We start from the raw sequence: 12,521 nt of genomic DNA on the forward strand, positions 1-12,521 counted from the left end.
CCTGGTAAGTTTTAACCCCAGGGGCTCCTCAGCCCCAACCAAACAGGCTTCTGAAACACACTCACTAATTTGCCAAGAAGTCCCAAGTGTTTCTGAACATCAGCTTAAGCTCAAGTCGGAACTTTCCCCCAAACCTGCTTTTCTCCCCTTTTAACCCAGCACACAACGCTGAACTTATGTTTTAAAAAAACAGACTGTAATCTCTTAGATTTTTCTTTTTTATTTATTCATGAGAGACAGAGGGAGAGAGAGAGAAGCAGAGGGAGAAGCAGGCTCCCAAGGAGCAGGGAGCCCGATGCGGGACTCGATCCCAGGACCCTGGGATCATGACCTGAGCCGAAGGCAGACGCTTAACCATCTGAGCCACCCAGGCGCCCCAGACTGTAATCTCTTTAAAACTGTGTGCCTGTATTCAAAGTGTGCACGTGTCCACCGTCTCATTCTGCTCCAAATCTTATGATTCCCTGGATAAAAACCACCACGTGTTCCTACTGACTAGATGCCTGGCACTTTAACCATAAACCTTATGTGCCATTACTTCAGTTTATAAATGAGGAAACTGAAGATCAGAGGGTTACATAACTCTCCGAAGATCTCACATTTACCAATAAGCAAAACCGGATTCATACCCAAGCCTGTCTCTCCCAAGGACACTGAAGGTTGTCCCCTTTTTGGGACAGGGATAGTAAGCTAATGGGAGTGATACCCCCTCCTTATTAGAAAGAGGCGAAAACCTGGTGCTGACTCAGGGACCAGCGCGGGTCACTCTGAGCTTCTGCTCCCCATCCTTGGCCCGGGCCCCAGCTCCGCCAAGAACTAGCGGCGGCGCGCCAGCTCCAGAACCTGAGCTTCGGGGCCCCGCCCACTCCCAGCCCTAGCCCCGCCCCGATCCTTGGCCACGCCCCACCATTGGTCACGCCCCCGGTCAGTCACTGCCCGCCCACAGCCGCCATTTCCTGTCCGACCCTGGGCGTGTCAGGTCAGTGTGGCGGGGTGGCCCGGGGTCTGCCCTGGGATGTGGTCCTGATCTGGCCGTTAGCGCGGAGGAGAGGACGCTGGTGTGCGCCCCACCAGATGGGACGGTATCGGCCGCGGGCTGGGTCCTCCGCTTTGGGCACGGGAACCGGCGGACGCTGCGGAGTGCACTGTTGCCGGGCAACGGTGCCGTCGGCCCCGCCCCTCTGCGCCGGGCGGGGCGGGGAGTCCAGGCGAGCTGGTCCCTTGTCTCGCGGTGGGTTCGGCGCGGGGCGCGCCTCCTTATACCCCTGCGCCTGCCGGGGCCAGTGCTGAGCCTTCCCTCTGCCCCGGCAAACTTGGGCAAGTCAGCTCGCTTCACTAGGCCTCAGTTCCGCGGGAGCCTTAATATGTTAGAGCTGGAAGGTACCCTATCGCTCATTTAGTTAAGCCACACGTTCCCACCCCCGTTTTGTAGATAAGGGTGCCTCGCATTTACCACACTGCGTGCCTGGTGCTTTCAGTTAACCCCCAGGGAGCCCTCTCGGTTCGTATTACCATTTCCGTAGAATGAGTTAGGCGCAGAGAGGTTGGTGACCTTAGCTGAGGTCACACAGCTTGTTGTAACTAGTAGAGTCTCGGAGTCCAATAACTCCCACCTTGTTTGTGGCAGAGTTCAAATTTCCAGTTAGAGGTGCTTACACGACTGCACTACTACTAAACCTAGCCGTCAATCAGAATAACCCCCAAGAGAGTTTTAAAACTGTCCCTTCCCCGGGCACCCTGGCAGGTTGACCGAGAAGCTTTGGCGCTAAAGCTGAGGAGTCTGTATATTTAATGAGTTTTCGCATGGTTTTTTATGGCCTATGGGTGAACTTCGGGAACCCCTGGGTATACCGTGAGGCCTGATTACTCACAAACCACTGAGAAGTAATAAACCTAAAGTGCCTGGAGAGGAGAAGAGAGGCCGGTGCACAGTTTCATCAAGTTCTGATCCCTTCAGTCAATGTTTAGCTCCTCTTCACTCCTCAGAAACAAGCCAGAGGCTTATATTTTAAACAAGTTTGAACAGTTAAATGCAAATTCTCCGGCTCCTGGTGACCAGTCACACAGCCAGATCCAGGCTTCTGGCTGGGCGGGCCTATCATGATCAAAGTCAAGCGTTGGTGCCCTCCTCCATTCCTGCCAGCCTGTCAGCTTCTGTCCTCCTGGCCTCCTTTACTCCAGGTCCCTGAATCACAGCGGTGGATGTTGGCTTTGGAGGAACATTTTGCAGAGCAGTTCTCCCAGTGGAGGGAGGGCTGACAGCCTGCCAGAAGCATCACCACAAATGATGAGTATCCCTTGGCCTTAACAGCAGTCAGAGTGAAATAGATCACCCTGCTGTTATTCGTGACATTTACGAACACAAATCCATCTTAAAAATAATCACTTGGCTCTTAGTTTTAGAAGGCTAATGAGCCTGACAAATTCTGCTTAGTGTTTTATTATTACTAATTTTCATCACTTATGCTGCCTCCCCCAGGTATTCTGGTTGACAATGGCTGACGATCACGAGAAAGATTTGCAGAAATTTCTTAAAAATGTGGATGAAATCAGTAAGTACCAGTAAATCATAAACAAATTAAATTCTACGCTTGCGAGGTGGAGTGACTGGAGAGAAATGATCACTCTAAGTTAGTTCCTGGGCTGCCTGATAGGTTTATGACTCTAAGAGAAAATGTAATTGAAATTAAGCAGAAAGGTTATTGAGAAGCAAGTAATATTAGAGCCTGGGGTGGTATTTTGTGGCTGCTAATTGGTATCGGGGAAGCCGTTAACATTCTGGTTGGAATTGAGGCTGACAGCTCTCCTCCATATTTTATCCCCTTCCATGTAGAATTCAGGTCAAAAGAGCCTAGCTGTTCCCTTCGAGATCATTTAGGAACCTCACTGATCAGCGTGGAATCCCTCGTCTTAGGGCAGAGCCATTTCTGATTTGGAGCTGCAAAGGCAAAATCAAATGGCTTTCCCTCAGGGTCGAATTACATGGACGGTTCATGGTTGTCATGATCCTGTCTCTCCACCTCTAGGCAGGAAGACCCCTCCTTCCCCAGCTCAGACAGGTGGGATCTCAGAGGACATCCTCTGTTCACACAAATCCCATTCAAGAGATTCCAAAGCAGCTGCTTTCCTATTCAGACTTCAGGGAGCTTGTGTGGTGATGGAAACAAACAAACCAACAATCAAACCAACCTTACACATCAAATAGAAATATGTTGAAATTGCTCCTTGCAGCAGGCTGTATGGGTCCAAAGAATTAAAATCGTTTTAAAAATAGTTGGGGTCACTTGATACAAGACACATCCACAACCTGTTCCCTGTGTCCATCCACAGCCCCCACCCCCCACCCCGCCCCATCCCTGAATGTTGTTCTGCGGACTTCCGGCCTTGGCCAGCCTGCCGCTCACCTTCCTCTTCAGGGCGTGTAGTCCAGGCACGTGATGTTTCCTACAGCCTGTTTACTCACCACCCCCACATCCCTGTTGGCCGCCCAGCCTTCTTTGCAGAGCCCCAGACTCTGGCCGCTGTACTCTCCGTTGTACCCCACGGACACCGCAGACTCCGTGGGTCCAAAAGCCAGTTGATCATTGCTCCACCCCGTCTTCCTCCCCAGTAAAGCCTGCTTCTCCTGCCTTCCCCTCCAGGCTAGTCTTGGGGGTGGTACCACGGGCTGGAAGTTTCCAAGTCACCCTGGACTCCTGCCAGCTCTCAGCCTACATTCAATCAGCCGTCAAGTTTAGCTCCTCTCCGGCTCTGTCCTCCCCGCCCCTCCCTTTGTTCTGGTTCTCCGACCCAGACAATTTCAACAACCCCCTGATTGTTGTTGCTGCCTCCAGGCTTACGCTCCCCACAGAGTAATGTATCTAAAATGCAAATCTGACCCAGACATTTCTCTGCTTGGATCCTCTCTGCAGCCACAATAAACTTCAAGCTCTCCTCAGGACTTAAGTCCTCCCCTGACCTTGTCCTTACCCCTCGCCTCTCCCTACCTCACACTCAGCGAACGGCAGCAGACTGCTTCTAGTTGCCCACACGTCCCCCGATGGTTCACGCTCTGCACGCTGCCTTTGTTGTTCTCTCTGCCTACCCGTCTTTCTTTACCTGGCTCACTTTCATTCAGGCTCAGAGTTCCTCTGGGTGCCATTTATACCAGTACTGGCCCATAGAACTCTCTGTGGTGCTGGAAATGCCCTGCAGGCTACACTGGCCGCTGTGACCACCGGTAACTGCACGCAGCCGTGAGCCTTTGAAAGGTGGCTGGTGCTACCCAGGAACTGAGTTTCTCATTGCATTTCATTTATAATTAGTTTAAATTTGTGTAGCCCCGTGTATAGGTTCTAGGTACTCATTTCCTGGGCTCTTGCCATGTATCTAGTTGTGCTAGGCTCTGGAGACTGCAGTAACAATAACCAAGACTTAGGTTTCCTCCTGGTGTCTACAGCCCAGTGCGGAGGACAGATACAAAACAACTAATCTCCAGTGTGACATGTGATACGAAGAGAGATTTGCAAAGTACAAGAGACACTCACTCAGGTTACAAGTTGTGTTGGTCTGGTTGGGTTGCTGTAACAACATACCACTAAGCAGCAGAAATTTCCTTTCCACGGTTCTGGAAGTGCAGGATCCGGGCGTGGGCAGGTTTGATTTCTCCCGAGGCCTTTCCTCTTGGCTTGGAGGCCCACTGCCTTCCCACTGTGTCCCCACGTGGTCTGTGCTCTGCGTGTACACATCCCTGGGGTCTCTTGCTCTTCTTACAAGGACCACGGACGGTCCAGTTGGTTTAGGGCCCCATCCTGATGACCTCATTTACCCTTAATTATGCCTTTAAAGGCTCTCTGCCAGGACAGTCACACTGCGGGGGGGTGGGCTAGGGCATCAGCGTGTGAATGGGGTGGGGACCACACTACAGTCCTTTACAGGAGTTGTTTAAGGCTTCCCTGAAATAGGAGATTTAAGCAAAAAATCTGAAGTGTGAGTAAGAGTTGGGCACTGGGGGGAGGGCAAGGGAAGATTCTAAGTGGGGAGAAAGTAGGTAGGAACGCCGGGAGTTCGAGAACATGGTGCTTTTAAGAACCTGGAAGCATAGAAAGCTCTGTACGGCTGGAGAGAAGAGATCACAGAGAGAAGGGTCCCATGTGAGTCAAGAAAGGCTGGATCAGGGAAGACCTTGGAAGCCACAGTGGGGAATTCATGTCTGCCCTGCGAGCAGTTGGAGGGGTGACTCAGCGCAGGGACGTGATCAGATTTCCACCTTAGAAGAGCCGCTCTGACCACGGCATGGACGTCGGGCCGAGGACCTGGAGGGGACAGGAGAACAGACGCTGGCAGCCCCGCCGGCAGGCGGTCCCGGCGCTCCAGGGAAAAGAGACAGGCTGGGCCTGCTGCTGTAGCAGCAGAAATGGGCACGAGTAAACGGACTTGAGATATATTTAGGATTTACTTGGCAAGCTTGAGAGTTTGATGGCTGCGAGGACAGAGGGAGAACGAAGACTCAAGAATGAGTCCTGAAAGTTTGGGGTCGAATGCCCAAACTTGGCAGTGGGTGCACCATCTGCTGCGAGAGGGGACGTTTGGGGGAGGAGCAGTCTCAGGGGAAAGAAGACGGGCAGGGCAGGATTGGCGAGCAAGACATCGCAGTGAGGACGTTCGGAGGGCAGTTGGCTTTGCGAGTCCGAGCCTAGGAGAGAATAGGGCTGGGGATGTCCATTTAGGAGGCCCTGGCATATAAATGGCATTTAGAACCATGGGAGAGAACAGGACTACCTGGGGGAATGGTCCAGAAAAAGAACAGACGGCTCAGGCACAACCTGGGGACTCACACAGTCGAGAAGGTAGGCAGGACAGGGAGAGCAGGAACAAGCGAAGGAGACCAAAAGCAATGGCCAGGGAAGTAGGAGGGCGACCACCAGTTCGTCGTGTGTCCTTGAGAGTCTGGTTTTTTGTTTGTCTCCTTTTTTCTTTGTTCCGTTTGTTTCTTGAATTCCACATGAACCAAGTCATATGGTATTTGTCTTTCTCTGACAGGTTTCGCTTAGCGTTGTACACTCCAGCTCCATCACGCTGTTGCAGATGGCGAGATCTCGTTCTTTTTTTGTGGCTGAGTGATAGTCCACATCTGGCTATTGTAGATGAGGCTGCAAGAAACACAAGGCTGCATATATCTTTTCAAATTAGTTCTTGTTTTCTTTGGGGAAATACCCAGTAGTAGAATTACTGGATCATATGGTAATTCTGGTTTTGATTTTTTGAAGAACCTCTAAACTGTTTTCCACAGTAGCTGTACCAATTTGCATTCCCACCGACAGTGCACCAGGGCTCCTTTGGTTGGAGGCAGTTTTTTAAAGTCCGTGGGAGAAGGATAGGATGACTTGTTTGGGTGTAATGCTGTGATTTATAGTAAGAAATTAATACTTGTTCTTTGTCCCTGTGCCTGGCAAAGAGCTCCCCAAACCCTTGGAACGTCTAAGTGATCAGACAGATAAAGGCATCTTTATATTCATAACATACCCCTTTCAATCACACCTGCGCTTATGTTGATGAGTGACTTTTGGAACCTGAAGATTGGGGCTGGTTGCCAGGGAACCAACCCTGTGATAAAGTTTCAACCCCCTGGGAAAGGGAGAGGGGCCGGAAGTTGAATTGATCGCCAATGGCCAATAATTTTTTTAAATCAGACCTATGTAATGATGCTTCCCTAAAACCGCAAAAGGACCAGGATCAGAGAGCTTCCAAGTTGTAGATTCTGGCAGAGGGGTGCGCTCAGAGGGCCTGGGATCTCCGTGCCCCCTTCCCACATACCATGCCCTATACATCCCTTCCATTTGGCTCTTCCTGAGTTATGTCCTCTTATAATACACTGATGATCTCCTAAGTAAAATGTTTCTCTGAGTTCTGTGAGCCACTCTAGCCAATTAATCAAACCAGAGGAGGAGGAGGAGGTTGTAGGACCCTCTGATTTAGCCATGAGGTCAGAAGCACAGACAGCCTGGACTAGCGTGTGAATTGGGGGGTGGGGAGTGGGCAGTCTCATAGGACTCAGGCCTTAACTTGTGGGATCTGACACTATCTCAGGGCAATGGTGTCAGAATTGCGTTGAATTGTGGGACACCCAGGGGGTCTCAGAATTGCAGGGTGGTGTGGGGGAAAAACACGCATTAGATTTGGTGTCTGAATCATACGAGGCTAACAGGATTGCTGGGTACCATCGACCAGCCAGTTGAGTTAGGACCAGTTCTCCCTGGTGTCCATCTATCTTTATCAGTCCTCCACATCTGTCATAAAGGCCTAGAGAAGTGGGGAGTTGGGTTTGGAGTTGGAGTTCTGTGTGGCAGGTGGGGTGGCAGGGCAAGGGGGTTCAGCACGTAGACAGGATGGATCGTGGGGTCTCAGCTGAGCGGGCAGTGAACTGAGGGCAGGATCGCTTTAAGGGCTGTTTGGTGACCTCTGGGCGGCCTAAATGTACCTGTTTTTCTCCTACACAAGATTGGAAGCTCTTCAAAAATCAGTGTCTCTTTTATTCATCCTTGTTATCTATAGCATTCTGCATAATATCTAACTCGGAATAAGCTCTCCATAAATTGTTGTTGGATTAAATAAGTAGCTTGAAACTGTGATTTGAAGGCCACAGTAAAATTCTCCTGCAGCTTCTTCCAGGCAAAACAAATCCTGTTTTTAATTTTTTTTTCTCATTGGTTCTAATAGCTTTAGCTTTTGCTTTCCATTCAGAACCTTCTTTAAGAATAGGGAAGGGGGGTGCCTGGGTGGTTCAGTCGGTTGACCATCGGCCTTCAGCTCAGGTCATGATCTCAAAGTCCCAGGATCGAATCCCACGTCAGGCTCCCTGCTCAGCGGGGAGTCTGCTTCTCCCTCTGCCCCTCACCCCACCCTCGTGCTCTCTCTCTCACTCGCACTCTCTTTCTCAAATAAATAAATAAAATCTTTAAAAAGGGAAGAGATAATCTAAGGAATGGGAAAAACTCTTTGCAAACCATGTATCTGATAAAGGGTTAATATCCAAAATATATGAAGAACTCATACAACTCAATACAAAGAAACAAAACAAAACAAAAAACACCAGGTTACCTGAGTAAAAAATGGATGAAGGACCCAAATAGACAGTTCTCCAAAGAAAATAATATGAAAAGCCCACAGTACATGAAAAGATGTTCAACATCATTAGTCATTAGGGAAATGCCAATTAAAACCACACTGAGACATCACCGTGTGCCTTTCAGCCTGGCCATCATCAGAAAGAGAAGAGACAAAAGATGCTGGAGAGCGTGTAGGGAAAAGGGAGCCCTGTGCGCGGTGGGGGGGAATGCAAATGGGCGTAGCCGTGTGGAAAACCGTATGGAGGTTCCTCCAAGAATTAAAAATAGAGCTACCCTACAATCCAGTAATTCCACTTCTGGGAGTATATCCAAAGGAAATGGAAACACTATCTGGAAAAGGATATCTGCACCCCCAGGCTCATAGCAGTATTATTTACAGTAGCCGAGACGTGGAAACACTGAAGTGTCCATCTATGAATGAACACGTAATGAAATTGTGGTGCATATAAACAATGGAATATCATTCATTCATAAACAATGGGGAAATCCTACCGTTTGTGACAACATGGATGGACCTCGAAAGCATTGTGCTAAGTGAAATAAGTCAGAGGAGACAAATACTTATATGATCTCACTTATATGTAGAATCTAAAAAAACTCATAAAGAAATCAGACTTGGGTGGTTACCAGAGGCTGAAGGTGGGGCAGGGGCAATGGGAGGGAGGTGGCCAAAAGGCACCAAGGTCGCTACAAGATAAGTAAGTACCGGGGATGTGATGCAGAACCCAGTGACTACAGCTGATTCTGCTGTAGGACAGACAGGAAAGTTGTCAAAAAAGTAAATCCTGAGAGTTCTCATCACAAGGGGAGGACTTTTTCCCCTTTTTTTCTTTTAATCCTATCTCTAAGAAAAGATGGATGTTAGCTGAACCTATTGTAATCATTTCACAACACATGTAAATCGAACGATCACGCAGTATGCCTAAAACTTAAGACAGTGATGTGTCAGTTACCTCTCAATGAAACTGGAGGGAAAACAAAGAAATGGGGAGATGTTGGTCAAAGCATCTGAACTTCAGTTATAAAATGAGTAAGTTCAGGGGATCTAATGTACAACATGGTGACTATAGTCAATACTGTATTTTATACTGGGGCACCTGGGTGGTGCATTCACTTAAGCATCCAGCTCTTGATTTGGGGTCAGGTTGTGATCTCAGGGTCATGAGATCGAGACCTGTGTCAGGCTTCACAGTCAGCGCTCAGTCTGCTTAAGATTCTCTCTCTCTCTCTCTCTCTCTCTCCCCCCCCGTAATCGGTCGCTCTCTAAAATAAATAAATAAATCTTTACAAAATATTGTATTTTATACTTGAAAGTTAATAAGAGATCTTAAATATTCTCACCACATACACAAATATTGTGATTACATGAGGAGATGGATGAGCTAACTAACTTCATTGTGGGTTCACTTCACAATAGACATGTGAATCAAATCATCACACTTGTGTGCCTTTAACTTACACAATGTTGTATGTCAATCATATCTCAACAAAGCCAGAGAAACAAAAGTTGTTCTCCATGAATGTTCTACACCTTTCTTTCTAAGTAAGTAGAGTCTTTCCTTTTGAAAACCTCGTTTGAATGATTCACATTTGATTTCTCCTCCAGCCAGCTTAATCCAGGAGATGAATTCTGATGACCCGCTTGTCCAACAGAGAGCTATCCTGGAGACAGAGGAGAGACTACTGTTTACAGAGGAAGTCCAAGAGGAGGACGGATGCCGGACCACCCTGAACAAGACCATGATCAGTCCTCCACAAGCTCCTACGGAGGTTTCTTTTTCTATTACAGAGTTCTATAAGTAGATCCAGAGGAGAGGGCTGCCTTGAAGCAGAGGAAGTGGTAGTTTAATCTCAAACTGTCTGGGGAGGCTGAAATAGTCTTTTGTTTTTTAGATTCACTAGATTTATTTTCCAAAAAGAAGTATAAACTCTGATTTTTTTTTCTTTGTCTTTCTGTGTCATCTGTAAACAATGGGTTTATTTTAATGAAAATTTGGCCTCCCCAACCCCTGAGTTTGTGACCAATATTTAAGCTGTACTGTTAAGGTAATATGTTCTGCCTCAGATTTCCAACTCATACAGCCATAGTTGGGGTCCCTTGACCTGCTCACCCCATAACAACTGTACCTATAATCATATCTCCTGATTTAAAGCAAGCCCTGTGAATTTTGGGTCCTTCAGTATTGATGGTTAGAGGAAATGACCATACTCCCCACTTGTAATGGATCTTCCTTCTTGGTTTGTACACTTATAAATCAGAGAGTGTTTTTTGAAATTTGTTTTTTGTTTTGTTTTGTTTTGTCTTTTTTTTTTTGCTTTCATGATAACCTGTGCCCTGCAGAATGCAGATGAGATAAACTCAGGTAAGGACAGCATCTCTCTTCCCCTAATGTGTATTATTTATTTAGGATCCGTGTTTATTGATTGTAGCTTCCAGACCCTTAGATTATAGCCTCTGGGCTGACAAACCACCATGAACAGAAACCTACAGATCAGCCAATTCTCTTACTAGTCAGAGGGGACAGCACTCAAAGGCTTTCCTCTATTTTCTCCTGGCCAGTTGTTTGTAAACTGAATTCAGTAATTCTGTATCCACTTTACTCTTAGCTGCTCAAGGGATCTAGGTGGCTTCTCTGTTGCCCAGCTCAGAAGCTCATTATGCTAAACGGAACAAAAAAGTGTGCCTTTAAAGAAAAACTCTTTTAAAAGACATAATTCAAATTTGAAGCACAGACGTAGCCATCATGTATAATAATACATCACACAGATTACCGTTTCATGTCAAATTAAGAAAATGTCATTTAGTTGCTTCAGAATGTGTGTGTGTGTGTGTGTGCGCGCGTGCGCGCGCGCCTACATATGTATGCATGAGATGTGTGGCTCTAAAGCTCTAAAGAAGCTTTCTTCTGAATTTGAACTAAAGAGCTGATTATAGTATTTGGATTTTTCTCCTAAATACTTGAAATTACTCTGCTGTCAGAAGCCTTCTTGGCATCTATGGAGTTGGATGCAAAAGAACGTGCCAGGAGAAGAAAGGAAAACAAAGTCTTAGCAGATGGTAATTGTCAGTCTTCACTTTTCCAAGAGCTGGGATGATTTGTGCTAGAAAGATCGTGAGTGTGCCTGCTGATACTTGAGGACAGCGAGATTCCCAGTCAGGGGGTTCGTAACGGGCTCGAGGCAGCGGAACCTGGCCAAGCAGTGGTGTCTGTCCGTGTCCCCGCTGTCGCGGGCCGGGAGCAAGACGGAGCGCTCGGTGAGCCGCCGCCGCCAGGCCGCTTTCTAAAGCGTATGGATGGACTGAGCAATCCGACTGAGCGTCCCGAGCGATGCTCGGACAGGAGGGAGGGACGGAAGGGGGAGGTACCGTGGGCAGGCCTGAGGCACAGACGAAAAAGTGAAAACGAAAAACGAAACGAGAGAACAAACGAGAGAAGGGAGAGGAGAGACGAAGGGAGAGACACGGGCTTGTGCGCGTGGCGGGTGCGGCGCATGCGCAGGATGCGTCCGGCACTTGCGCGCCCCCAGTGGTGGGCGTGCTGCAGGTCTGAACGCTCCCAACGTGTGCTAGAAAGTGACCTGTTTGGCCCTCTGAGACGTTCAGTATATAGACTTGGTCTTTGTGGCACGCTTGGAGAGGTTCTGAGTTTTGCGCCAGAAACATTTACTTTTTCTGAGAAGCTATTTGGGCGACTTGGGATGGGTTTGGAGAAAAAGCCCTTAAGGAGGCTGATCGTGAAATGTCTGCAGAGAAGTAAGTGACAGGTTTCCTTTGGACTGATGGAGGCTATGACCTCCAAAGTGGAACTGCAAAGTCAGGGGAATAAAGTGAGAGAATTTTCCAGTGTGTGGGGAGAGCTCACCTGTGTGACTTCTGTTCTCCCAGCCCTGAAAGAAAAGGGGAATGAAGCCTTTGCCAGAGGGGACTACAAAGCGGCCATCGTGTGCTACAGTGAGGGTCTGGACAAGCTGAAGGACATGAAGGTGCTCTACACCAACCGGGCCCAGGTCAGTGGGCCAACACTGTGTCCATGGCGTTTTCATAGGGGACAGCAGCCATGGAACTTGTGAAACCAAAGATGAGACCAGATGGTAGCAGTGGTGTGCCCGTCGGTGTTTAGCAGCCGACTCTGGCGGGGGGGGTAGGGGAAGCTGATGTCTAGGGGCCATTTGCCACTTTCCGTGGTGTCAATGCTCTCACCATGGTCCAATTTCAAGCCACCAACTTTCGATGACAGGAGGAGGACTTGGGAAGAGCTACACATAACCAGTCCCCTGCGCAGTGTAAGTCAGCTCCCGCATACCACTGAGGGTAAAGTGACTGAGTGAAACAACCTATGAGAACCGATCCTGCCATCGCTGGGTTTGGCCAGCCCCCTTTTGCTGGTAGCCCGAACTCCTCAGGGTTACTTC

General features: G+C 48.4%; 1 protein-coding gene across 6 annotated transcripts in view; it reads left to right on the top strand.

Annotated features, from left to right (window-relative positions):
• Positions 1 to 927: 927 nt before the first annotated feature.
• The window catches only part of TTC12 (tetratricopeptide repeat domain 12), a 42,775-nt gene continuing 31,181 nt past the window's right edge, over positions 928 to 12,521 (top strand). The window contains exons 1-6 of one of the 6 annotated variants that reach the window (XM_025893915.2): positions 928 to 979; positions 2,480 to 2,552; positions 9,715 to 9,878; positions 10,450 to 10,471; positions 11,089 to 11,166; positions 11,995 to 12,116. In XM_025893915.2, the coding sequence (XP_025749700.1) occupies positions 2,495 to 2,552; positions 9,715 to 9,878; positions 10,450 to 10,471; positions 11,089 to 11,166; positions 11,995 to 12,116 (444 nt within the window). In that variant the 5' untranslated portion in view covers positions 928 to 979; positions 2,480 to 2,494. Of the gene's footprint in view, positions 980 to 1,011; positions 1,083 to 1,208; positions 1,232 to 2,479; positions 2,553 to 9,714; positions 9,879 to 10,449; positions 10,472 to 11,088; positions 11,167 to 11,283; positions 11,365 to 11,994; positions 12,117 to 12,521 lie in introns of those variants that run through there. The other 5 variants (XM_025893916.2, XM_073903760.1, XM_073903759.1 and 2 more) reach the window with 5 other exon arrangements.

Source organism: Callorhinus ursinus, unplaced genomic scaffold, assembly GCF_003265705.2.
Source record: "Callorhinus ursinus isolate GAN/ISIS: 27379988/994484 unplaced genomic scaffold, GSC_fseal_2.0 scaffold19, whole genome shotgun sequence".
Taxonomy (NCBI): domain Eukaryota; kingdom Metazoa; phylum Chordata; class Mammalia; order Carnivora; family Otariidae; genus Callorhinus; species Callorhinus ursinus.